The sequence below is a fragment of the Vanellus vanellus genome (assembly GCF_965231255.1).
Source record: "Vanellus vanellus genome assembly, chromosome: 3".
In the NCBI taxonomy this organism is placed as follows: Eukaryota; Metazoa; Chordata; class Aves; order Charadriiformes; family Charadriidae; genus Vanellus; species Vanellus vanellus.
In genome coordinates, this window is record NC_138907.1 from 101,697,122 (window position 1) to 101,722,898 (window position 25,777).

At 36.3% G+C, this 25,777-nt stretch overlaps 1 protein-coding gene across 2 annotated transcripts in view; it reads left to right on the forward strand.

The window, feature by feature from the left end:
* Positions 1-25,777, forward strand: part of COL21A1 (collagen type XXI alpha 1 chain) — a gene marked incomplete at its 5' end in the record, with an annotated part of 89,845 nt that overhangs the window by 62,443 nt on the left and 1,625 nt on the right. For both annotated transcript variants that reach the window (XM_082481131.1, XM_082481130.1), the window contains 10 exons: positions 226-279; positions 10,976-11,029; positions 12,328-12,381; positions 12,899-12,970; positions 17,526-17,561; positions 18,251-18,295; positions 20,364-20,396; positions 24,151-24,297; positions 24,394-24,448; positions 24,747-24,947. In XM_082481131.1, coding sequence (XP_082337257.1) covers positions 226-279; positions 10,976-11,029; positions 12,328-12,381; positions 12,899-12,970; positions 17,526-17,561; positions 18,251-18,295; positions 20,364-20,396; positions 24,151-24,297; positions 24,394-24,448; positions 24,747-24,947 — 751 coding nt within the window. The remainder of the gene's footprint in view (positions 1-225; positions 280-10,975; positions 11,030-12,327; positions 12,382-12,898; positions 12,971-17,525; positions 17,562-18,250; positions 18,296-20,363; positions 20,397-24,150; positions 24,298-24,393; positions 24,449-24,746; positions 24,948-25,777) is intronic.

Sequence of the window (25,777 nt, forward strand, 5' to 3'; positions counted from 1 at the left end):
GAAACATGCTCCAAATTCTTTATTGCATGTTTGAAAATCTCTCATTAGGTTTTATTTCAACTATTCCAGAAGGAATGAATAATTTAAAAGTAACAGAGTTAATTTCATAATACTTTCAGAAATAATCCTAATGAAATAAGTCTGCGTAATTAAAGAATATTTAACAAATTTTGTAACTATACCTACGTTAATCGCAGAATTCTTCTCTTTATGTTAAAAATATAGGGTGAAATTGGACCACCGGGTCACCCAGGAGCGAAGGGGTCACCAGGGGATACTGTAAGTTTGCCAAATGATGTAATGATGTTATTATGAACAAATAATTCTGATGCTGTCATTCTCTACTTGTAATAAGCAAACAAGCAATGGCAGATACAGTAGCTACCTAGCATTTTTAGGTTGACAAATATGATCATACTAAGTCTAATCTCTGAATTCCCCCCAAAATGTTGATGACTCAAAACTGGGAGAAGTGGCTGACACACCAGAAGGCTGTGCTGCTATTCAGTGACACCTGGACAGGCTGGAGAGTTGCTCAGAGAGGAAACTAATGAAGTTCAACAAGGGCAATTGTAGGGTCCTGCACCTAGGGAGGACATAACCCCATGCACCAGTAAAGATTAGGGGTTGACCTGCTGGAAAGCAGCTCTGCAGAGAGGGACCTGGGAGTCCTGGTGGACAACAAGTTGACCATGAACCAGCAATGTGCCCTAGTGGCCTAGAAGGCCAAGAGCATCCTGGGGTGCATCAAGAAGAGTGTGGCCATCAGGTCGAGGGAGGTCATCCTCGCCCTCTACTCTACCCTGGTGAGGCCACATCTGGAGTACTGTGTCCAGTTCTGGGCTCCCCTGTTCAAGTAGGACAGGGAACTACTGGAGAGAGTCCAGCAGAAGGTGACAAAGATGATCAAGGGAATGGAGCACCTCTCTTATAAGGAAAGCTTATAAGCTTTAGTCTGGAAAAAAGACGGTTGAGGGGGGACCTCATCCATGCTTATAAATACTTAAAGGGTGGGTGCCAGGAGGATGGGGCCAGGCTCTTTTTGGTGGTGCCCAGTGACAGGACAAGAGGTAACGAGCACAAACTTGAGTACAGGAAGTTCCACCTAAACATGAGGAGGAACTTCTTTACCTTGAGGGTGGTAGAGCACTGGAACAAGCTGCCCAGGGAGGTGGTGGAGTCTCCATCTCTGGAGACATTCCAAACCTGCCTGGATGTGTTCCTGTGCAACCTGCTCTAAGGTGTCCCTGCTCTGGCAGGGATCTAGATGATCTCCAGAGGTCCCTTCCAACCCTATGATTCTATGATTCTATGAAAGGCTGAGGGACTTGGGTATGTTTAGCCTGGAGAAGACTGAGAGGGGATCTCATCAATGCTTATCAATATCTAAAGGGCGGGTGTCAAGTGGATGGGGCCAGACTCTTTTCAGTGATGCCCAGCGACAGGACAAGGGGCAACGGGCACAAACTGGAACACAGGAAATTTTGTCTGAACATGAGGAAAAACTTCTTTACTTTGCGGGTGACAGAGCACTGGAAGAGGCTGCCCAGAGAGGTTGTAGAGTTTCCTTCTCTGGAGACATTCAAAACCCACCTGGATGCGTTCGTGTCCAACCTGCTGTAGGTGACCCTGCTTTGGCAGGGAGGGTTGGACTAGGTGATCTCTGAAGGTCCCTTCCAACCCCTACCACTCTGTTATTATGCAATTCTGTGATTCTATGAAAATATATACTCCCTTTTCTTTTAAAATTGATGGTTTCCTGACTGCACATTTGATAAACAAATCCAGGAAAGACATTAGTCTGAATTTGCTCTCAGAATTCATTAACTTTGAATTAACTTTAAAATTATTCAGGTAAATTTATTTTGAACGTTAAGACCGACTTAAATATTGTCATAGTTTGCAATGAATTTCTGAAGATTAATTTTGGGATGCATTTGTGATAGTGCTCTTTTGACAAATACTGTGAGAATAGCTGTAATCAATGCATTCCCAAAATGCTTAAAGAGAGATTTTTATTTTGGAATGTAGGAAACTGAAAATAATTAATTTTTTTGGACAGTCCAGCTTACCACGTCTTTGTTACTGTCTGACTGATTTTCGTGTTCTTTATAATCCTTTAGGAAGCACAGTTGTAAAATAATTGTTCTGAAAGTTGGTGCAAGTATATATAGACTTTAAAAAATGGAAATTTTAAAGGCAAAAGCGACAGCTGCTTAAAACTAGTTAGAGATCTTTCATTAATTAGTAGGAATTTCATAATTGGTTGAACACATGCTGCCTTTAGAATAATTATCTTTTCTATTGAAAAGTTCAACAATGTTTGCATGGTTCTATTATTAATCATCCTCACTGTGAACATGTCTTTCTGCAGTTTTCGTTTTGTGCTTGAGATATTTTATCTTCTTTGATGTATTTTCTCTTATTTGCTGTCTAAAATGCTTCTGACATTCCTGAGAGATACATGGCTTAGCATCATAAATAAGCTGTTTGCTGTAGCTTTTTATTCAGTTATAGAACATATGTTTCACGCTATATTCAACCTCAAGCAGATCAATATAGACTATTATTGCTAGAATTAAGTAAATACTGTAGAGAATTAAGTACAGAATTAAGACTGATGCTATTATCTCTATCGTCCAAACAGAAGAAACTTCAGTTTCTCAGGAAGCCAAGAAAGCAGTTCAGTGAAAATATTTAATTGTGAAATTTCAGCATTTTGTTAGTGTTATTACTGGGATAAATATGATTACATGGGAAACTGTAAGATACTGCTTAATTTCATTGGCTTGGAAAATGCATTTGAAGATAAATAATCACTAAGTCCAACTCTGCCTGTGATACTGATTTTGATAACAATAGTGATCAGTTTCCTAATATCTGAAGTGAGAAGTATCAGTCTTATAAATGCTTTGATAGCATTGCTTTGATAAATAAGAGACTAACATATGAACACTCTTTACAAAAATTAGTCTCAGAGCAATAATTCTCTTGCTAATTAATTCTGTCTGAAATGTAAGGGTAAAAGGAAGTAGTAAATGAAATTATCTGGACAAAGCTGCGGGATTTGAATAGCAGCAAGAAGGAAATGGTCTGGACAGAGCTTCAGAAAAATCATTAGAAAGAAGCAGATAGCATTCATGAAACAGAAGAAGAGACCGAGACGCTCGGATAGTGATCCATTGAAGGTACAAATGGCACTGACCATTTTATTCCTAAGTAGGGAAGCTATGGTTAGAAGTTGCAATATTCCTTTTATCAGCAGCAAAAGACAAGACTATGGCAACTGTAAGTTTTTAGCCTGGCAGCATATTTGAAGTGTGGAAATAGCAGGTGAAAGCTGTGAACTGTTCTTTCTGCTGCCCTTGCTGTTATGTTAAGCCTCTTGATATTTTGGGTAACAGATGAGACAACACTGATAAAAGTTCTTGGATTTTGGCCATTTTTAACAGATTGTATTGTTCAGTTTCATAACTTACCTGTCTCTCAATTTATCTACCTCATCTCTTTTCAAGGTCTTTCTCTATGAAAATGCTTTATCAGTAGTGAATTTCGTCTTGACATCCAGCCATCAGGCTGGATTTCATCCATGCCAAAAGACAAAGGGGTTTCAGGTGACACTTTGTACTGTTAAAAGTAGAAGAAAGGGAGAGGGCTCATTCTGAAATTGAAGAAAGGGAGAGGGCTCATTCTGAAATTAAAGAAATCCATATTTATATCTGCAAGGTCAAATACAGGACAGTCAGCTGCTCTCTAAAAGGGTCTTGATGTTCATTCCTCGGGCATCAGGATGCCTACTGTCACACTGCTAAGGTCATCTTACTGTCAGTATCTACCTTTCATTGCAGAACAGGAATAATGTTATCAGGGACCTTTCTTTTCTGCTCTCAGTGACTCCAGTGGTGTTTATCCAGGTTGTAGTGGTAACTTGTGCCTCATTCTGTTGGGTGACAGGAACCTTGAAGAAAGAGGATGCCAAGGATCTCAGTGTGGACCTTTTGATTCTTTGTCTTTTTTGCTGAATCTCTCTAAAATCTTAGTTAAGGTTACCATCTTCTAGAGTACATAAGGTCAGACCTGATATCAAAATTATTTGGGGCTTGCATCCCACTGCATCATTCCCCATTCTAAAGAGAACCCTTGTTTGGATGGAAGTTAGCAACACATATGTCTGACCATCTTGGTATATGCAGTCTTGTGTAACTACATGTTGCCAAATTAACCAAGTATGAAGGTAACTACTAGCCTAAGGATCATTTATATGCTAAGGCTGGAATTATTCTCAGGGTATGACACTTCTCTGTTTCAGATTGTTACTGGTGCTTGTTTCCCTCCTAAAACAGAAAGGGTATCCAAAACCAGGAGTCTCTTTTCTCCAGAGAAAAAGAAAATACACATTGATATATTGGAATTCAGAACTTCAGGAGGAGTCTGTTTATAAGGAGCCTGGGTTAAGGGCTCAGTATAAGCAAATAGTGACTGAAAACGTGATTGTTTCCATCTCCAAGCGAAGTAATGAAAAGGTTTTTTTCTTCTTTTCTGGGAAGATACTGCAATTGTTTTGTCAGATATGCAAGTCACATATGAGTCTTGAACATCATGTCAGACACTCTCATTCACTTTAGAATATTTAATCAGGAGTGGGAAATTTGTTCTTGATGTCATTTTAATGAATGGAGTTTTCCAAAATCTTGTCTCTTTTGCTTTCAACTGGAAATACAGTCTGCTTTCCTTTAGAGTTCTACACTTTTGAAGTTGAAGTCACACAGAGAAAGAATCCTTTATGCCTTTTCCATGGCTGTCTGAGGATCACCAAAAGATGAATTCAGATGCAGTCTACCAGATTTTGCCTACATCTGGCCAGCTAAGACAGTTTTGGTTTGTGGATTTTCTGAGCTTGGTGATAGAGTCCCATGCTCTTCTCACACCCAGCAGACTTGACAATAAAGGATTTAGAGAAGACAGTAAGCTCCAGTTACAACACGTGTGGATGCTGGATGGTTCTTTATTTCTACGAAGAGTGTGGGATCTGGACAGACTGGACCAATGGGCCGAGGCCAATGGTATGAGGTTCAACAAGGCCAAGTGCCGGGTCCTACACTTGGGTCACAACAACCCCATGCAGCACTACAGGATTGGGGCGGAGTGGCTTGAAAGCTGTCTGGCAGAAAAGAACCTGGGGGTGCTGGTGGACAGCTGGCTGAATATGAGCCAGCAGTGTACCCAGGTAGCCAAGAAGGCCAACAGCATCCTGGCCTGTATCAGGAATACTGTGGTGAGCAGGACTAGGGAAGTGATGGTCCCTCTGTACTCGGCACTGGTGAGGCCCCACCTTGAGTACTGCGTTCAGTTTTGGGCCCCTCTATACAAGAAGGACATTGAGGTGTTGGAGCGTGTCCTGAGAAGGGCTACAAAGCTGGTGAGGGGTCTAGAGGACAAATCTTATGAGGAATGACTGAGGGAACTGGGGTTGTTTAGCCTGGAGAAGAGGAGGCTGAGGGGAGACCTTATCACCCTCTACAACTACCTGAAAGGAGGTTGTAGAGGGGTGGGGGCTGACCTCTTCTCCCTGGTGACAAGTGATAGGATGAGAGGAAATGGGTTTAAGTTATGTCAGGGGAGGTTTAGACTGAATATTAGGAAACACTTTTTCACTGAAAGGGTTATTAAACATTGGAATAGGCTGCCCAGGGAGGTGGTGGATTCACCATCCCTGGAGGTTTTGAAAAAAAGGGTAGGTGTGGTACTTAGGGACATAGTTTAGAAGTGGTTTTTGTCAGGGTAGGTTAACGGTTGGACTTGATGATCTTAAAGGTCCCTTCCAACCTCAGCGATTCTATGATTCTCCAATTACTCTTGGTAAAAAGAGCAATATATGCCTACCTGGCTAAATGGAGCATGTACTTGGCCTAAGGATTATCTAAATCTAAGTCCCCTCTATCCCTGCTATTTTTTATTATATTTTAGTGTTGAATTTTTGATTATGTGCATCATCTTAGTTAAAGTCCTTTCAGTATCTGCTCTCTGCCTGAAAGCACGCCTGGGTTTTTTTCTGCCCCAAATTTATTGGGATTTTGTTATTTTGTATGGGATTATTTGGTTGATTATGTGGTGAGAGGGTCTTTGATTTAATAGAATATTATGTCAATTGTGGGAAGACTTCTTGTTTTTCACTGGCCATTTGTTCTCTATTTTCTCTATTTTTCTGTGAAAATTGCCTTTTCTCTCCAGTTAGAAGGTGGGTGAACTTCAGATGCTTAAGGCCTAATAGTAGTCTAACTTTACTTTTCAGAGAGAATATATTTGAAGACCCCTCCCAAGTTTCTATTTGATCTTGCATCTGAATTGCACTTAAATCAGGTGCTAGATTTCATTTGTAATCAGTCAGGTTTTTCAGACCTCTAAAGGGAGGAATGATCACACGCCCTGTAAGTCAAGGCTTGCTGTATGTCTGTCCAGTAATGTATGTCTATCCCATCACAAGTAAACCTCATGATTTTTGAGGTCATCTTTTGGTTTCAATTGTGCATATGTCAGAATGATGCCAAGATCATTGATTCTGTAAAGGACTCTTAAATCTTTACTTTAGCACGGTCTGATTGTGCTAAGTACTGGTTAGCCATATGGAATCCAAATGGATAGGTGGATTATCACTTGAAGAAGCTGAGGAAGTTATTAAACTGTAAATAGACTTTTCAAAGTGGTACAGTCCACAGATCTCATGTTCTTTCCTATCTGTTTTCTTAATTTTTCACTTTTTTATTGTTTTTCATCAAAGAACATTCCAAAGAACTAAGGGTGTGATTTGTGCTTTCTCCTATATCTCTGTAGATAGCCACAGATGGAGAGAGCTCTGAACTTGCTTTCTGGATAATGATAGGTTTAAAAAACCTTGACTCTGGGTTCCAGATAACTAAGATTATATATAGGCATATGAATGCCTATAAATGTATTGAAGAGGTCACTTCTTTTTCCATGTTCACAATTCCTTAATAAAATATCTGATCAATTAAAACCAATGCATCCTGGCTGGAGAGAAAGACTGAAACCAGTTTTGGGTTTTACAAATTCTGGTCTACTCTGTCACCCAATAAATTCAGAATTTCCTGCACAATATACAGCTACCCTGTATCCACCCAGCAGCTTTTTCTTTCCTAACTCTGCCACGCGGCGACTACATTACAGCTGTCAGAAGCCTTTTTGTATAAAGTGAGTACACTGGTTGATTTTCTTTTCATGAACTTACAGGACTTTTTCAGCCACTTAAATATCTCCTCTGGAAAGAATAAATTTCCTTGACAACCAGTTATTACAGTTCCTTCGATCAAATTTGGATGAAACATTGCCTGAACTGGAAGTGAAAATGTCCCTACTCCTAGTTAACACATGCACATTTGGTCTCTCACCTGTGCGTCTAATAACTTTCATTGCCTATTCCTGGAAATTTTTTCTCCACTTCTTTCTGAGCAAAGTTGAACAAAATGCCGGAGGGAAGGCTGTATCATCAGCTATAATAAAGCCTTGTGGGATTCCAAAGTGTACGTATTTGTTCAAGTAACTCACCTACCATGTTTTCTTCAAATTTTATTTAGATAAATAACATCTGGTTCTTAATACACTTGAAAATAATTTATTCATGCTTCCTGTCAAGTCACTTAGTGTATCTTTTGTCACCTGATAAAATAAGTAGGAAATTGATGCATGGAATACTTGAATACATTATATGGCTTTGGGGAATTTCAACCAGAAAAGATAGTGGGATTTTCCTTGTATTAGTCATGCTAAATGTGTTTGTTCCAGAAAAAACAGATGGAAAGCTTGTGAATGGTCTATTAATACCTTGGGAAAATTCTTCAGTAACAAGCTCTTCTTCAGTAATAACTATCCCTATAAAATTGTCAATGTCAGTAATTTATTAATTTATCTGCCACATAAATAGTGCCAGGTCTGGAAAATGGGGGAGTAATGCTGCATTTTATGTCCTTGAATTGTTCTTTATCTTTACTCAGAACAAGCTCTTCTCTTTTAATTTTACATGCCATTGTTTTCAGATAAAGTTCTCAAGCTTTTCCTATATTGCATATGAAAGTTTTCTTCTTGCAGTGTACTGTTTCATGTAGCCGTCTTCCTGTAATTTTTTTAATGGAGTATGTTAAATATCGCTAGTAATGAAAGTGCAAGAAAGGAAGCCAGGAAAACTAGGTTTTATTTCTCCCTTTCCTGCAGCTGTATGCCTGACCTTTAGTTGTATTAAACTCATTTTCTGATTTGCTTTCACTAGTATGTGTTTTCATGTCAATGTAGATATATACACATATCTGATTGGAGAAAAAAAGAAGCTATTCTGTACACATAGTGTACAGAATCGGTTTCTCTACCGATTAATGTGCTGGTAAAGAGCACAGAACAGGAATCTGAGGAGAAGAAAATAATAATTTCACAATGGTTTTTGGAAAAGGAAGGTAGCCTTCAAGGAATGCAAAAAAGATCACACAATGAAGAGAGCTGTATTTCAGGAGTGAGGAGGTCAATAGATAACATGAAATTTGATTTAAAGCAACCAAGTTGAATTAAGCCTTACAGTGTAATGAAAATTAATAAACCCTTATTTTGCTATGTAAACAAAAAGAGAAAAAGTGATGAAGCAGGCCTGATGTACAAGTGAATTAAGAGAGTCTTAGTATAATCAAAGTTGGGTTCCAAAACCAAATGAATATTTTCTTGCACTTGCTGTAACAAAGCTGGTGCTGAACATAGGCCATAAGCAAATGGTTAATGGGAATAAACTATCTCTTAGGTTATGAGTGGAAGCAGACCTCTGAAATTTCACTCCAGCTGGAGAGGAATTGTTAATTTCTCTTCCAAAATTATGAAAGAAATGGCATAGGGTATAGTAAACCTTTATTTACCAAATAATCGATTATACTAGATTAACAGCATCATCTTTGATAAGATGACTGATTTTCTGTGTAACTAAGAACAAACAGATCTAATCTTCAAAGTTCAGGAGAGTGTTGGAAATTATTTGATGTATGATATTATTAGTTATTTTAGAGAAATTGAAGTTTAGTAGAAGACTTTTCATGTGCAATTGACTGAACAGTAAAAGTCTGAGACTGAGGAAAATTGGCAGCAAAGTTACTCAAGTTTTAGTCTTGTGATTGATACCATTTATTTGTATTCACAGAACTGTGTCTATGGCCTAAAGAGCAAGTTGCTATGTTTACTGATGGAAAGCTTTGGTGACCAGTACTTTCTTACAACACAGCAGGAAAGAAATCTGAGTTAATCTGTGCTGCCTCAGTTAACAGTAAAGCACAGGTGAAATATCAGAAAATTGATGGAATCCTGAAAACCCAGCCTATAAAGAATTCCTGTTCCAAATATTCTGAATTTTTAAAATTTTGCAAAAACAAAGCCATTCTTTAGTTTTACCAAAAGAAGTTAATATTTTTGGAAAAAAAGTTACAATCTGTGTAACAAACTACTGTAGACATGTATTTCTTTTTGATCACATGTAACTTTTGAAGGAGGTCTGAGATAATGTTATGGAACTGATTAGTTCCTAACATCTGTCCTAAAAACCTCTTTACGGTGAGGGTGACAGAGCACTGGCACAGGCTGCCCAGGGAGGTTGTGGAGTCCCCTTCTCTGGAGCTTTTCAAGACCCGCCTGGATGCAGTCCTGAGTAATGTGCTCTGGCAATCCTGCTTTGGCAGGGGAGTTGGACTAGATGATCTATAGAGGTCCCTTCCAACTCTGAAAACTCCGTGATTCCATGATTTATTACTAAATGGAAGGTGGTTGTTTTTATCTATATGAAATCAAAGATTAAATAGCAATAATAAAAGTAGTTTTTGAAAATACTGTCAATTAGAATAATTGATAAAACTTCATCTCTGACATGTTCGATTTTTGCCTTATTTAATTGCTTGACTTTCTTTATTATTATGCTCTTATTTTATGCTGTGTCTTAAGTACACCTTTATAGCAGATCATATTTCACAGTATATATGCAAGTCCAAACAAACCAATAACAACAGATTGTTTTTATTGACACATGCAGTTCTAGAATCAAAAAGAAGTGAGATGAAGTGGTGAGAAAGACATATATTAACACCAGATGTGGAAAATATTATAAATGGGAATTCCTTCATGGAAATTATGATTTTAAAAAAAGATTTATTTTCTAATGTATACTTGAGAGTAGCTTTAAACAGAAATTAAGAAAGCCAGCCATTTGATGGTTTAACACCCTTTAGCTCTTATTTTATGTATGGAACAAAGACAACTAAACATGCCTTTATTAGCTTGTTTCCATGAGATGCGTCCAAGGGACTGTTTTGTCAATGCTCTGGCTTTGTACATGTGCTGAAGTGTCATGATCTGAAATGGCAGAAGACACTGAGTTTTTGAATGAACAGTTCAATCCTGAAGATTCTGCAGCAGATGCAACGGTGTGGCCTCAAAGTTGACTGCTCCCAATAAATCTCCACAAAGTTTGCAAAAGGAGTCAAGGCAACCTTTGAGGGACACAGTCAGAAAGGAGAGTTATGAAATGCCACATATATTTTTGCTGATTTTGGGAACACTAAATGGAAACTAAGAAACTCTTGTCACTTTCCATTATAGCTAAGGACATAGTAAGGATATGTTAAAGATTATATCACACAGGAAGGGTTTTGAGTTGCAGAATTTTTTCTCTCAGGGGTGTTTCATGACAGTGCTGTGCTTTTTTCCTGCATGTTTTTTTTCCGTTGCATAGTAGCCCTTCCTTAGGCCATAGAAGGTCTAAACAATCCACTATGCTGTATGAAAGCTACAGCCTGCACAGTAATACGATGAAAGACATTATATTTCCTATCTTATTTATTTCACTATAGAAATATAAGACTAATACTAATAATACTAATGCACTATACTGAATCCATTAGCTTAGTACAGAAACGTCTCTGCCTTTTTCACAAATGAATAGGGTTTGATGGGACCAGAAGGTTCATTTGGTCTACCTGGAGCTCCTGGGCCTAAGGTAGGTGTTTGTGATAATTTGCTCATGATTTTGATAAATGACTACTTTATAGATGACAAAACGCCAGGATTTTTCAGATAATTATTTGGTATATTGAATGTTGGTGAGCAGTTGTATGATTTTTCCCTATATTACCTTATATGATAGTTCAGTCTCAAGAGAGTTTAATATAGCTCAGTAAATGGTGCCTGTCATCCCATGAGGTTTGGAACAATTGCAGAAATGGTCATGAGACTTTGTTTCAGCTTTGCAGTCCTGGAAAATGTTCTGCAATGCTGGAGCCAGATAATTTTCAGTATACATCAGAAATTTCTGCCCATGTTACATGTATTTATATTTTAGTTGTGTTAAATAACACTACGTGCTCCTTTTTCCACCCGGGGAGCCAAATTTATTTCAGATGTTACTTTATTGATTGCACTGCAGCTACAGCAAGAATTAATTTGACCCATGCTCTCAGAAACTAAAGTAGATACTATAAATTTAGATCTGTTAGTTTAATCTTCTAATTTAATCCAAGATGAGTTTTGGCCAGTAAGCACTGAATTGTATGTCCTAGAGAATATTTAGAAATCTAGAATCCATTTCCTGAACTTCGTATTTACGTTTAGATCCATTTGCACCCATACCTTATTTTATATCCAGAAGTACATATGTATTTATTTAAAATTGTATACTGAAGGTAGCATTTTTTAAAAGTGGTCAATGTTTTCTATGGTCAAAAAGATTGGATACCTATGAAATGACTAAAAATTAACTAGCTTTATTTTCATTTGTGAAAAATGCTTTTGTTTTGTGTATTTATCTCATTCAGAATATGTTTCTTACAGGATCATTCTTAATAAGCTAATTCTTAGAGAAAAGCATCATGAAGTAGTCAGTAATTCTTAGATTTTAATGAAAATCCTCATGCTGAATATATGCCTAATTCATAGGCTACAATAAAACCCAAACCATAAATAAATATTTTGGCTCAGACAGGTATGAGGATTCTCAGAGTTTTATTAAATAAGGAGGTGGAAATATTAAGTCAGTACAGAGAAACATAGTATGACTGGGCAAGGGAAATAAGGCAGGCGGGGAAGGGACAGGTGAGCAGAGACTGGCAGATCACATTTTGCCTTTGGTATCTCATGTTTCCTTGAGAGCAAGTTGAAACTTCAGGTTTCCTGCAGAACTTCAGCCTTTCAGTCACTACCTTTGCCTATTTTTAAGAGCCAGTTTCCCAGCAGTAACTGTTTGATAGTCATACCACATGTGACGTGATTTGTCAGCTACACCCCTATATTGTTATATAGGGTGATAAAGGCGAACCTGGAATACAGGGGAAACCGGGATCATCAGGAACCAAGGTAAATATGAATCCAGAAGTATTCTAGTTAAAGAAGGCATTGATTTACTTTTCCGCAATGTACTGTTTTTCCATTATTAGTTACAATACAGTTTGTTTCAAAATAAAACAGCAGTTAACATAAAATTGCATCAGAACCCATGTGATGGCTTATTCTTACTAATTTTTATTTTAGATTTTAGGCAATGTAAGTCAGCTGTTCATGAAGTTCAAACCTGCAAACGTTGCCATTACTTCAGATGGTTTTATATGTGTAATTTTGAAAAATCAACATCAACTGTATTAAAAGGCAATTAAAAAAGATAGATACTGGAAAACTGAGGTTAAGAATTAGGAGTCACTTTTGTGGCTTCTCTGTATTCAACATCCCTTCACAAATTCTCCAGACATTTCAATCATCCTCAGTTATAAAATTGCAAAATATCATGGCTAAAGCATATCATGTGACCTAGAGAAAACATGCAATGTATGTTTTTACACACAGCACGTGACTGACACAAAGCTATTGTATCACTCAGGGAGAACTAGGATTACCAGGTGCTCCAGGTGAACCAGGCTACCCAGGCATTCCTGGTACCCAGGGTATAAAGGTAAGTGTTTTTTCCGGTTTTACATTAATCATATCTTTTATTGGAAGTGCTTTTCTTATAAATGATCATTATTAAAGGAAATCCTTTTTCTAAACACACCATTGTTATTAGAGAACAGTTGGTATATTTCGGAAGGCCCAATCGTTAGAAAAACAATAATTTTTCACAGGAAAGTGAGAACGGCCGAAAGGGAGAAACTGTTAACATAAAATGCTACGACATAGGTATTAATGAGATTTCCATTATTAATTGCAGTACATAATGTTATGATCCATGATTCTGTATTTACTTATATCTTATAGCAAGTGCTACATCTATAAAGTCTGTTGTACAAAGTCTTTTGTGGAGCACCCATAAGAACTGTAGCAATGAACCCTAGGCAGCTGGGACAGATTCACCTCAATCAGCCTTAGCCGTTAAGAGTTATGTGATCTAAACAAGCAGTCCTGGTTCTCTCCATGTTTAGCTGAGAGAGTCTGAGCTCACTGGGGAGTCGTTAGTTCACATCTCTGCCTTTCTTTGACTGTAGCTGAAGCCTAGGCAATTAAATAAATTAAACGTTGAAATTTTAGATGGCAAAAGTTAGGTTAGATGGATCCTACATCTGCTGTGCAGGTTGAAAATTACTTCTTTTCAGACAAACATATGTTTATTCCTCTTGCATACTGAGTTCTCGCAAAGAACATGCCTTCAAGGATCTCACCATCTCTTGGTGCAGCCTTACATCTATCAAACATTGCTTTAGACCTGCTTGTGCTGAAATTCTTCATTGCTGAAGAACTGTTTTGTAAACACATCGTAAAATTTCGTATTGATGTTTGACTTATCTGGATAGTCATCCTTATTTTTAAAGTGTAGCTATGTAGGATTTTCTGACAGTCACATGTCTTTCCTGGGTTGAAAAGACTATAGGCAATATTGTTCTTTGGTGTGTTTTGAAATTCAAGCACACAGCTTTTTGCATAACTTAAAGCTGTAATTGACATTACGCTAAATGCTTTCCTAGAGATTTTCTTCTATAAGATGACAGCGTTCTACTTAAAATCACCTGTGTGGTTGAAACCTCTCAGTTTTGTCTCAGCCAATAAGGCAGAGCTTTTTGTTTGGCTGGAAGCTGGAAATCCCCTAGAATATTTCTTGTTTTAAAATACTGACTTATTTTTATCTTACTGTAACTCATAGAACTCACTGGAGTGTGAACTGAGTCTCTTGAGGAAAAATCAGCTATGCTTTGTCTATAAAATGGAATTTAAGAACACAAAAATTAGAAGTAATTGAAAATCATTACTCTTCATGCCCTGTGTGTAACTACAAAGAACTTAAGAGAATTGTGTTCTCTAGATGATGTTTTTTCAGGACAGCACCTTTCTTCTATGTAAGTCAACCAAGAAACAGAAACACCAAGAATTTATACTTTACATAGGTTATTAGGCAAATATATGTGAAAGAAACACTGCGTGTTTATTTGAAACAGCTGGGGAAAAATTATTCGCTGTTATCTTCAATAACATGATTTGAGTAGAATTTCAGGGTTGAACACCTGTCAGCTCGCATGGTTTGAAACTGGCTGAAGTCAAATTAGTAAATCAAAAGCAAAAATTGCTGTAAATCAAGCAATTCTAATTGTAACTGAGGTTCTGACTTGCATCCATTACGTTTTTCAGTCTAAATTTTAATTAAGATTTCTTTATTCTAAACACTTTTAAAGCAGTAATATGTGCATCCTGAAAATTAAGTGTTTCATTGCTTTGCAAGATAATGAGTACTGCTATTACTTTCATTATTTTACTGTGTTTTTATGGCAAACATGACAAAGATTTCTTTTATGTTGAGTTTCTTAATTGGCATATACAAGTATAAACCTTATTTTAATGTTATACTGTTTCTTTGGAGCAATGTAAGTGATCTGATGTCATGTAACAGATAGACTTGTTTCCTTAGAATATAATTTACTATAACTAACAAGCTTTACCTGCAACTATTCAAGCTAAATATTTATTCAAGCAACAAGTTGTTGAGGCTAAAAATTTCACTATCAGCCCAAATTTAATACTTAAATGTAAATTTTAAATTTAAAAAAGTAATATTGCATTTAAATGAATTAAATGAACACAATTAAATTAATAAGTTAAATTTTAAATTGTATTTGAACTAATTTAATAATAACTTCAAATTTGAATATATAGGAAAAATTATATAACAATAAATTAAGTGTGTTTATGTAATGTATCTGACACCTGTGTTGGAAATCTAGCAATGTTTCCTGGGAAACACTGGAGTGTCAACGAGGGCAAAGATTCCTCCATTACCTATTCAAATTACAGATTTCAGAATAAACAGGAAATCCTGTAGAACCAAAGGAAGCTCAGGTAAGGTGTCAGATAGAAATAAGCAGTTAGTAAAAATTGGTAATGCATCTGTGTAGTATTACCAGCAATGCAGAGGACTACCTTTTGAAGGATGAAGCCCTTCACCTAAATTACAGAAAATAGAGTTGAATCAGGTACTTCACTGTGGAAAGAAAAGTTGAAGGGTAAAGAAGCAGTAAGTTAGAAAGGTTGTGCTATATTTAAAGTTTTATGAAAATCCCATGCAGAGGTATTCCACTAGACTTCAGCTTCTGCTTCAGAAGGGCGCAGGTTTACTGTATGTCCAGTATTATATACGGCAGCCAAGTATGGATGTCTTAGGTATGCTAGAGCATTTCAGGTGTCAGTAGACACATATGGGTATGCCTTGAGTTGCCTAGAGCATCTTAAGTGCCCATGTTTAGACAATGGAATCAAGTTTCCTGGTCAATAGAGGCTAGAGAATGACCCAAATTTAAATGAGGTTATCTCAACTAAATGAGACAATGGAGCCTGAGCTCCATTTTCTAAGACAAGATGTACAAAAATTAGTCTTCTGACCAGTTTCAAAACAGTGATTTCCAGAGCACGTAAGGACAAATATTTCCTGGCTTAAGTCTTTCAAAATATATTGAAGCCCAATGGAAGAGTGTCTTGAGTTGAGTCAGTGTCATAACAATGGTTTAATTAGTTTTGTTATCACCATATATTCAGTTTTAACATCAAAGGGTCATGTAAGGTACGTGTACCAAGACAGTAATACTGATTTTAAGAATGGAGATTTTGTTAAAATTTATGGAACCTCTCTAAATTTTAAACTGAAGAAGCTTTTGCAGAAGTCATTATTCATTTTATATGAAGATGCAAGTCATACTATATATTGCTGGTTGACAGGAGTTACAGGTCATAAATGACAAACTCTTGAATTATTCGGGAAAAAAAGTACATTTTGGGCATCTGACAGTAAAAGTGAAACCTTTCAGCTATAGCTTATTTTAAAACTTGAAACCAACCCAAATATTTCAAATTCAAGTACAATACAACCAGTTGCAGCTGGCATAAATGCCCTCGTATGTTCTGGGATTTTTGATCAGGAAAATATTTGCCATGGCCAAAATCTCCGCTTTACTACTGTTTAGCATTTAACTAAATATTCTGATTTTTCAAAAAACAACCAAACACACACATGTTTGGCTCTTACAAGAACACTGGCAAAACAGATCCAAAAAATTCCATCCTAATTCTTTTCTTTATTAAATGCAGTTTTGCACACCCCCCCCAGATCTGTCTTTTGTTTCATGAGTTGCTATGTTCTCAGCCCAACATTTTGATTCATGTCTGTTTAAACTGATTTAAGAGGTCAGAGTTTGGGCAGGAACAATCTCCCATAACTTTAAGTTTCCTTTTTGGTCAATGAAGAGAGATACGCATGTTCTGGGAGTATGTATTTTATACCCCTGCCGTTAATAGCATGAATGGTTTTTGAGAGGTGCCTATTTCTCTCCAGTGTCAATTAGATGGTGTTCAGACAACTTGAGAAAACTAGATACCTGCCATTTAAGTACCATTTGCACCGTTTGATTGCCAATCACCCCACTAATGTTTACTTCCTATAAACATTTCAATGAAAGTCAAAAAAAGTGAGTGGATGTGGAACTTGGAGCTTACACAGTTTTGATTAAATTTAAATAATTTTTTCTTTCTGATTAAAAAAATATTATTTCTTTGATGTTTCATATATAACTTCTGCATTCAATGAGTTTATAGTAAGTATTACAGAAATTATTTATACTCTGTTCTGTGTGGGTGAAGGCAAGCATACTTAATGCTAGCATTCAGATGAAATTTAATCCAGCAGAAATACTGCCCCCCTCCCTGCCTACATCCTCTCCACTCCCATACACTAAGTGGATAAAATACTGCTGGATTTTCCACCTCATTATGTTGTAATTTTAAATTTTGACTTGGTATATGAGTATCCACTTTTCTTTTTGACAGTTCTTTCTGTGACAGATTCCCTTCTTAGTGTAACTTTCTATACTTTTCTCAGTTTGTGTACATGGGGATGAAGTGATTTGTTTTCATTCAGTATAAATAAAAGCTATTAGATGCTCCTTTTGAATTTACTGTGTTAAATTAAAACACAGACTACATGTCTTTGAGATGAATCATGTTACAATGGAGACTATTCTTCTAATATTTTACAGGGGGACAAAGGAAACCAAGGTGAAAGTGGTATCCAGGTATATTAACTTTGTTTCTAATGAAATCATCTGGCAACACTATTAATACAAGTTTTATGTGTTAATTCAGGAGCTTCTTTTTAAGATTAAGCTCCACAGAAGGTTTTCTTGAAGAATGGCAGCAGTGATCTTCAAGGAAAACTAGCCAGCATGCCCAGTATGAATGTACAGCTGCGTTTCTGGGGCTTATCAGGCTATTGGCATTTGGTGCAGAGCTGTGTGGTCCTAGCAATGGTGTGGGCTTAGGGATGTGGGTTATGCTGCTGCCCCAGGGGCCTGGAACATGACCCAGCACTGTCCTGGGATGGGTTGTGTCCCTGCCTGCCCCAGACACTGTGGGATCACATAAATGCTCATAGTCAAAGTAACGCCACGTGGACTCTGCCTCTCGGCTATATTGTAACAAGTGGGATTTTTCCCCTTGTTATCTAAAGTCATGGAAATACCCACAAGAAAAAGAAGAGTATTGTGTTACTACTCAGATCCTAACTTGGCTGCTCTGTGTTCAAAGTAGAAATTGTATCCTTCTGCACAGTTTCTGCTCTGAACTCTCGAACAGTAACTTTTCAGATTGATTTGGCCTGTTTAAGATGAGATTTTAGGGTTTACCTCTTTGTGTTATTTTTGATAGTTTAATTACATCTTCCAGATGAATGAGTATTTTAAGAAAATGTGCTTCTTTTCTGAAGGGACTGAAGGGAGAAAAAGGAAGGCAAGGAAATCCAGGCTCACAGGTACTGTTAAAATAGTGATCCTAGTTTAAGAGAGCCACGATTCATATTTGTTTCTTAAGATTACTTCCATCAACGTGGATAGTTCTTTGCATCAGGTGAAATATATTTATGTATAACATGATTACATAGTTATATAAATTACTTCTTAAACAACCTTAGTATTTTTAAAATAACAAATACAACACATATAGAGAAGATGGAGCCATGGAGCCCTGCTTTTCTCAGCTGTGCACAGTGGAAGGATGAAAGGAAATGGGCACGAGTTGGAACGCAGGAAAACCCAGCTTCATATACAAAAGCACTTTGCTTTGAGGGAGGTCAAACACTGGAGCAGGGTGCTTACAGAGATTGTGGCAACACCTGTCTGGACAGGGCGTTGAGCAGCCTGCTCTAGCTGGTTCTGTTCTGGAAAGGAAGTTGAAACCATGGAGGACCCTTCCAACCTATGTGTTTCTGTTGTTCTGGGTTATTATATCTTGAGAAACAGAGCAGAGTACATTTTTCTAGATTGTTTTATTAAATCCTTAATTATGGAAAATTCTCATGAAACAATTAATATAAAATGCAGATAACAGCACAGAGTGGCTTTTGTGTAAAGGTTCTAAGAGTGATGCTTGAAATGTTAAGATTTTGCATGTACCATGCTGCACTTTCCATGTAGTTCATTACCTCCTAGACTATGCTGGGAGTCATTAGTGACATCTTCTGTGCTCATAAATTACAGATGTTTCCTGTTTCAGCTGCAAATCAGTGAGATCCAGTTGTTTCTCTTTAACTCAGGGCCAATGTATTCTGATTGTGTCATAGTTGGCTATCTTGTTATACCACAGAAAATAACTTAGTATTTATAGATAGTTGTTAACTACATAATCTACACTGTGTCTAAACAGAGAAGTATTTGTTAGAGGTACATATCTAAAACTGGACTTGGAAGGAAGTCATAGTTGCTTTTTGCAGAATTACGACATCGATACAGCTGCCTGTCTAGCCAGAAGGAGCTGATTCCAGTGGAGCATGGGCAGGAGATCTACACTCTATGTTAGCCTAGTTTTATCACTTTCAGGGGTATGTGGGTTGACAGAAGGGTGGTAGCAAAGCTGAGCGGATATTTTTGAAAAGAAATGGTTTAAACTAAAAGGTTGATCATTGGTTTTAACCAAATGTAATGTCCTACTGTAACATTTCACAAATTAAACTGTCTGGTTTTTCCTTTTGCAAATAATGGACAAATTTTTCATGTATTTATTATTTTAATCATAAGGTAAACCAAAGTGATAGTGAAAGAAATTTTTTTTTTCAGGTGGAATGATGCAACTGAATTGCTGTTGCTTGCATTTTTTGTTTGGGTTTCTTTTTTGAGAAAGCTGAAAAAATAATACAAGCTTGGTCTAAAATTGTTTCCCATGCTTATCTAGTTTGGTCAGCAACCAAAAAGTCAGTCATTTGTATACTTTTGGTAGACAGTGCTAGGTCCTTCCAAGGTTTCTGAAGCCTCCAGGACTTCTCAAAGATGCAATGCAGATTTCCTTGTCCATAAGAGTATATCAGAAAAGTGAAAAAGCCTGTGCTGAAGTGGCATCTTGCCATGGAACTTAATGATCAATAACACCATTGAACCATTTGGCAGAAATTTGCCAACATGCAAAATCTGACTTACAAACTGAGTTTGTATTTCAAAGGCTTTGAACTTGATTTCTGTGTAGTAATACGGTATTAAACAGTTGGAATCAGGAGTTTCCTTTTGCTAGAACACAAAATTTAATTTCTTTTGTAGAGTGAATAAGGTTTTGTCTATATGTCTATATTATGTCTGTTTGTTTAGAATATGTGCGATGTATTCCAAATGTATCATTTTGATGTATGATATTAAAGGTATTACCAAAGTGTTAGTTCACTATGATATGCATTTTTCATCCCTATATGCAGTTTGGGTTTTTTTGTGTGAATAGCAATCACAGAATCTTTAAAAATTGGCATTTGTGATTAATTATTGAAAACAAAGGACAAAAATATTATTTTCTTATTCTGTGTAATTGCTTTTTTTTTTTTTTCATATTAATTCCTAAAGGGAGTAGAAGGATTGAGTGGAGAACGAGGAGAGGTAAGTATTTCATAATGACAAATATAGTATTAAAAAATCATTCCATTTGTTTCTGCAAGTTATGTGATCTGTAAAATGTGTGTTTACAGTCTTATTTCTGTACTCGCATCTCGATAAGCAACGGAAGAGAACTGAATAGAGAAATATTAGACAAGAGAAAGAGTCGTTCGTTAAAAAGAAACAGAGTGAAATATATATTTCATGAAATGAAAGATTAAAAAATAATTAAAGCCAAATATATAATTTAAGAAAATTAAATAAACAAACAAAATGAGAAGGAGCTGGTTGAAGAAAGCAAGTAATCATAAAAAATGTAGAGATTCTGAGTTCATTGAAAAATAAAAATATATTCATAAATGAATACAGAATACTTGATCAAAATCATCCATATTGTTCAGTAGCAGCCAATAATAGTAGGGCAGGATACAAAAGTAAGGAATAGGATACACACAGAAGATCCTTCTTGTATACCTTCACTCTTTTTGGCAGTCAACAAAATTTAAGTTAGGGGATTTAAGTTAGAGATCAAGACCATTGCGTTTGATGTCAGTCTTGAATTTGCCCGATTCCTTTTGAACTGTGCTGAAACAGTTTACTTTCAGCTTCCATAAAAGTCTGTGGTAAGGACTTTCACAGCTGAACATCTTGTCTTGTGTGTTTTAACCTTTACTGGTGAGATTTTTTTTGTGTGTCTTTATTTCAAAACTAATGAAACGAAATATAGTGAAGACTTTACAAGGATTTTTTTTTTTTTAGAGGATTCTGTCTTTGAGGCTGACTCAGAAAATGCAACACAGCTTTCTTTCTCTCTACTACTTAATTTATCCAAGAATAGTACAATGCAGCCTGAAACTTGAATCCTGTTTGAACTGTTCTTGGTCTGTAAGAAACTGCATTTGTTGCTCTCCAAGATGTTTTTAGAAGCCCCATCTTTTTTTTTTAGCTTGTGTTTGGCTAATGTAGATATATTTATGGCCAGACCTTTTAGTCTTTGTGTTGCATGTTGTTTAAAAATTGATATTTAAAAAATTTACTTTATTAGTTATTTTTTATTTATTCCAATATTTTGATAAATCAAGGTACACACTGTCCCATTAATATAATTCTCATTATAATCTGTTTTTTCCTTTTGCAAATAATGGACAAAAAATTTCATATATTTATTATTTTAATCATGAGGTAAAACAAAGTGATAGTGAAATAATTATTTTTTTTTTCAGATAGAATGATGCAACGATTCCTATTAATACAATTTTATTTAGGGATTTCTTTGTTCAACTCTTTCATTAAAGCATTGTTGCATATCAGTAAGTGGACATATTTATTGGAAGGTCAAGTCTGATAATTAAAGAATTTTATGCATTTAAACATATAAATTGCCCTATATGCTACTGTGGTTCTATGAAATACTTAAAATTATTTTCTGGCATACAGGTGTTTTGCTAAATCATTGCCAAAATTGGTAAAAGATTCCTTGTATTCTCTTGAACTAGCTTCTTTAAATATTGTAAATCATGGCAATAATATATTTCTTCTGAAAAATCCTTTTAATAATATTCTTACTATACACTAAGATATAGGAGATGTCATTGTCTTTACTTACCAGACCTATAAAATGAGTTTATTTTCTGTTTTTATAAAATATGTTCTCTTTTGTTAGGCTCTGACTCCTCAATAAAACATTTCTTCAGTCTATAGTTCTCAGCACTTATCGAGCTCTTTTCCTTTTTATTTTTTTTTTTTTCCTTTGCCAGTAGCAATGTTCAACAAACAAGGCCACACATGGGATGTGGCTGAGCATTAAAAGACCAAGATATACTGCAGAAAATGTTCCCTCAGCAGTTTCATTTGTGTTTTGGCAAGTTCTGCAGGCAGTTGTGCTGATGCTTCCAAAGTTTTGTCCTGGTGTTTTTATACTGGCTTCTTGCCTTTAATATTTTTCTACAATAGATGCTATTTTCCCAATATTTCAATATGGTTCTTAATACTTTCTAGCCCCTTTAACATTTAGTCCAAATAAATCAACTTGCAAGTCAGATGTCTTCTATGAAAACGTAGTCCATAGCTGTAAAATAAATTAAAATTAAAACAAATAACTTCTAGCTACAAGAACAGCATCATTTTCAGATCCCAGCACATATAGCTTCTAGCATAGCCACAGGCAGCTACGTACGCTCCATATGTTTATATCTGAGCCTTGCTGACCCTGTTAAATGAAAAAAAATTGTAATTATGTAATAGAAATGAACAAGTACAAATCTACATGGTGTGACTAAGACTATCAATTCTCTATGACTACAACATTCAAGTTGACAGTATCAAGAAAGTAAAATACAACTACAGCCTTGAAAAAGTCAGTTCTGAATTAGTGTATAACTTTTATAGTGGGAAGAGGGTATGGACTGCTGTTCAGTTCATGCATAGCATCTTACTGGTGGACCATCTCTCCAGCAGTACTCACAGGCACTTGAGTGACATCTGTTACGTTTTGTCTCATTTCTCTGTTGTTTTTTTTTTTTGTTTTTTTTTTTAAGAGGAAAAACTACATGTCTTATTTTAGTGGCTAAGTCTCTGCATAAAACTGAGTAATCCGATACTGAATTTGAAGCTGGCTACCCTGTAATAATTGATGTGGAGAACTCTGAGCATTGTTGCTAATTCAGACCAGGCCAGAAAGCTTTGAATTTTTCTGATCTAAAGAGTTTTGATAAGTACTATGTAGAATGATACAAATTAATATAAATACCATAATTCAAAATTCAGTATAAGTCTATGAAGACTATGTGCCTGAGTGCTTCTTAAACTTGCATTATTTGCTTCAATAAGTTTTGTCATGTATAGTAATCCTGCTGCCTTGTTTCCATAATTCCATCTAAAGTAGTTGGAAAGGGCGAAAGAAAATTTTGAAGCAACTGATAACATTATGCAGAAGCTGTGCAAAAATGGAAGGAAAAAACTCATCAGGAAGCAAACATAGTGTACTAACTTTAATCTTGGGCACGTACCAAATTACATTGTACTGATTTTTTGTTGGCTCCAGCATAGGGGAAGAGTTCCACATGAACTATTGCAGTAGTTAATTCCACACATAGAAGACCCATTGCTTGAATGAAGAGATATCAAAATATTTTCCAGTATTGTTTTAATCTTTTCCAATGAAGCAATTGGACTACAGTTCTTATCAAACATATGGAGAATAAATGAAGTCAGAAAAAAAAAAACCAAACCCCTTAACTGAAATCAAACCTTTTTTTCCTTTCTCTTATACACTACAGACATAGGGTAAAAGTTTTGATTATTATAGTAAGTTTGCCAAGAACTTCGGTGATGCCAGAATTTCACTTCTAATTTTTCCAGCCTTCTAAGGATTTTAATGTGCTGTAACAAATGATCTAATTCTCATGAAAAGGTGAATAAAGCCTTTCCTTCCACATGTTAATAAGGAAGACTATTTTGTTTTATATTAATTAGACAGTAAAATGGGTCCTTAAGGTTAAAAAAATATAACGGTAATTTATTTCTAGTTATATTTGGCAAATAATTATATCTGAAACATTTACTAAAGAATCTAAATACTTCAGTACATTTTATTAAAATAGATCTCATCAGTATCAAGTTAATTTTTAGTGACGACTTATATTCATTTTATGAAGATCATCAATGAAGATTTTCTCAGAATATGTTTGTTTGGTGCTACCTAGCTTCCAAATGATCTGTGAAGATACGATTGGCTTTTTGTTCATTTTCATTCCAGAAAGGGGAGAAAGGAGATCCAGGTATTCGAGGCATCAATGGACAAAAAGGAGAATCCGGTATCCATGGCATGGTTGGACCTCCTGGTCTCAGAGGTCAGCCAGGAGATAGAGGACCCCCGGGACCACCTGGATCAGATGGAAAACCTGTATGTACAGGACCTCAAACTTGTCATTTTGGGTACTTTAAAAACCCTAAACAAATGCATATTGTCTGTTTTTTGACTGTTCTCTGTTCAATTCAGGCACGAGAATTTTCAGAAGAATTTATTAGACAGGTGTGTTCAGATGTATTGAGAAGTAAGTTTCAAAGCCTCTTTACTGTTCTTGCCTTGTTTAAAGTGCTAAAGAAGTTTCCTGATAATTATAAAGAAGCTTTCTTGAAAGCAAGGTCAATATTGCTGATTTATCACTTGTTTTCCTGCAGGTGTGGAAATATATTTCCACATTACAGGTTCCATACTTTAACGTTTTGTTTTCTAAAGGTATCATATTCTCTAAAGAGAGGAAACTACTGTTGTATTAGTGGGCAGGGGACAATATTTTTATATTTTATTGCTGCAACACTCTAAGCAATTTTTTGTTTGAATTCTCCCAGCCCAGTTGCCTGCCATCCTCCAGAGTGGAAGACTACAAAACTGTAACCACTGTCAATCCCAAAGTGCTTCTCCAGGACTTCCAGGACCACCAGGTCCAAGAGGCCCTGAAGGCCCAAGAGGGTTTCCTGGTTTACCAGGAAATGATGGCATTCCAGGGCTGACAGGCATCCCAGGTCGCCCGGGGGCTCGTGGGACAAGAGGTACTGTGTGCATGTGTCATGGTGCGAATGGCCTTTATGACTTTTTTCTGCTTCCAGTTTTGGATGGGATTAGTGCAGGGTGGAGCGGGGGAATAGATGGGTGTGTATCACAGAGTGTAATTGATGACATAGTCTAATGTGAATGTTTCACCGCTTACAAAGAACGCATGTCAGAAGAGGAGAAAATACAAGAACACAACAAGATAGCTACTATAGTGAAACTTTGTTTTGATCTTCTTAGAGAGTTCTTAGTCCCATGTAAATGTTTTAAACTGCATTTACATTATTTTCTTTAGATCAAATATGCTTAGACATGGATTTTAGTGTATTTCTATGTTTTCTGGTTTCTTTTCTTCCAAACTTCTTTGTTTCTGCTATTTTAAAGAGCGGTATTTATTCACTGGCTCTTTACTATCTGATAGGCTGATTTTTGGCATGTGACAATCTTTATGCTCCCTCTGATTTCCTGGGGCTTTCTCCTTTCGTTCTTTTTATCTCATCAGGATTTTTACTCCTTTCTTTATGCTTTTCTTAAGCATTCTGGTTACTTTTTAGGCAAGCTAGGGTTTATGCTTTCAGGTAACTCATCCATTTGCACATTCCAACTGCTTTCTCTGATATATTTCCAGATTTTCAGTTAAGAATGCATATATAGGCTGGAACTAGACCAAGAGACTGGGTGAAGGGCATAATTTGGTAACTGGTCCCAGCAGTGCCTGTGTTTCCTATAGCATCAAAACAATCAGGAAAGCTGTATGAAGTATGGCTGACTAGTAATGTGCCAGGGGTAGGCAGGCAAATGTGCAGTTTTCCTCCGGAGCTGACACTGA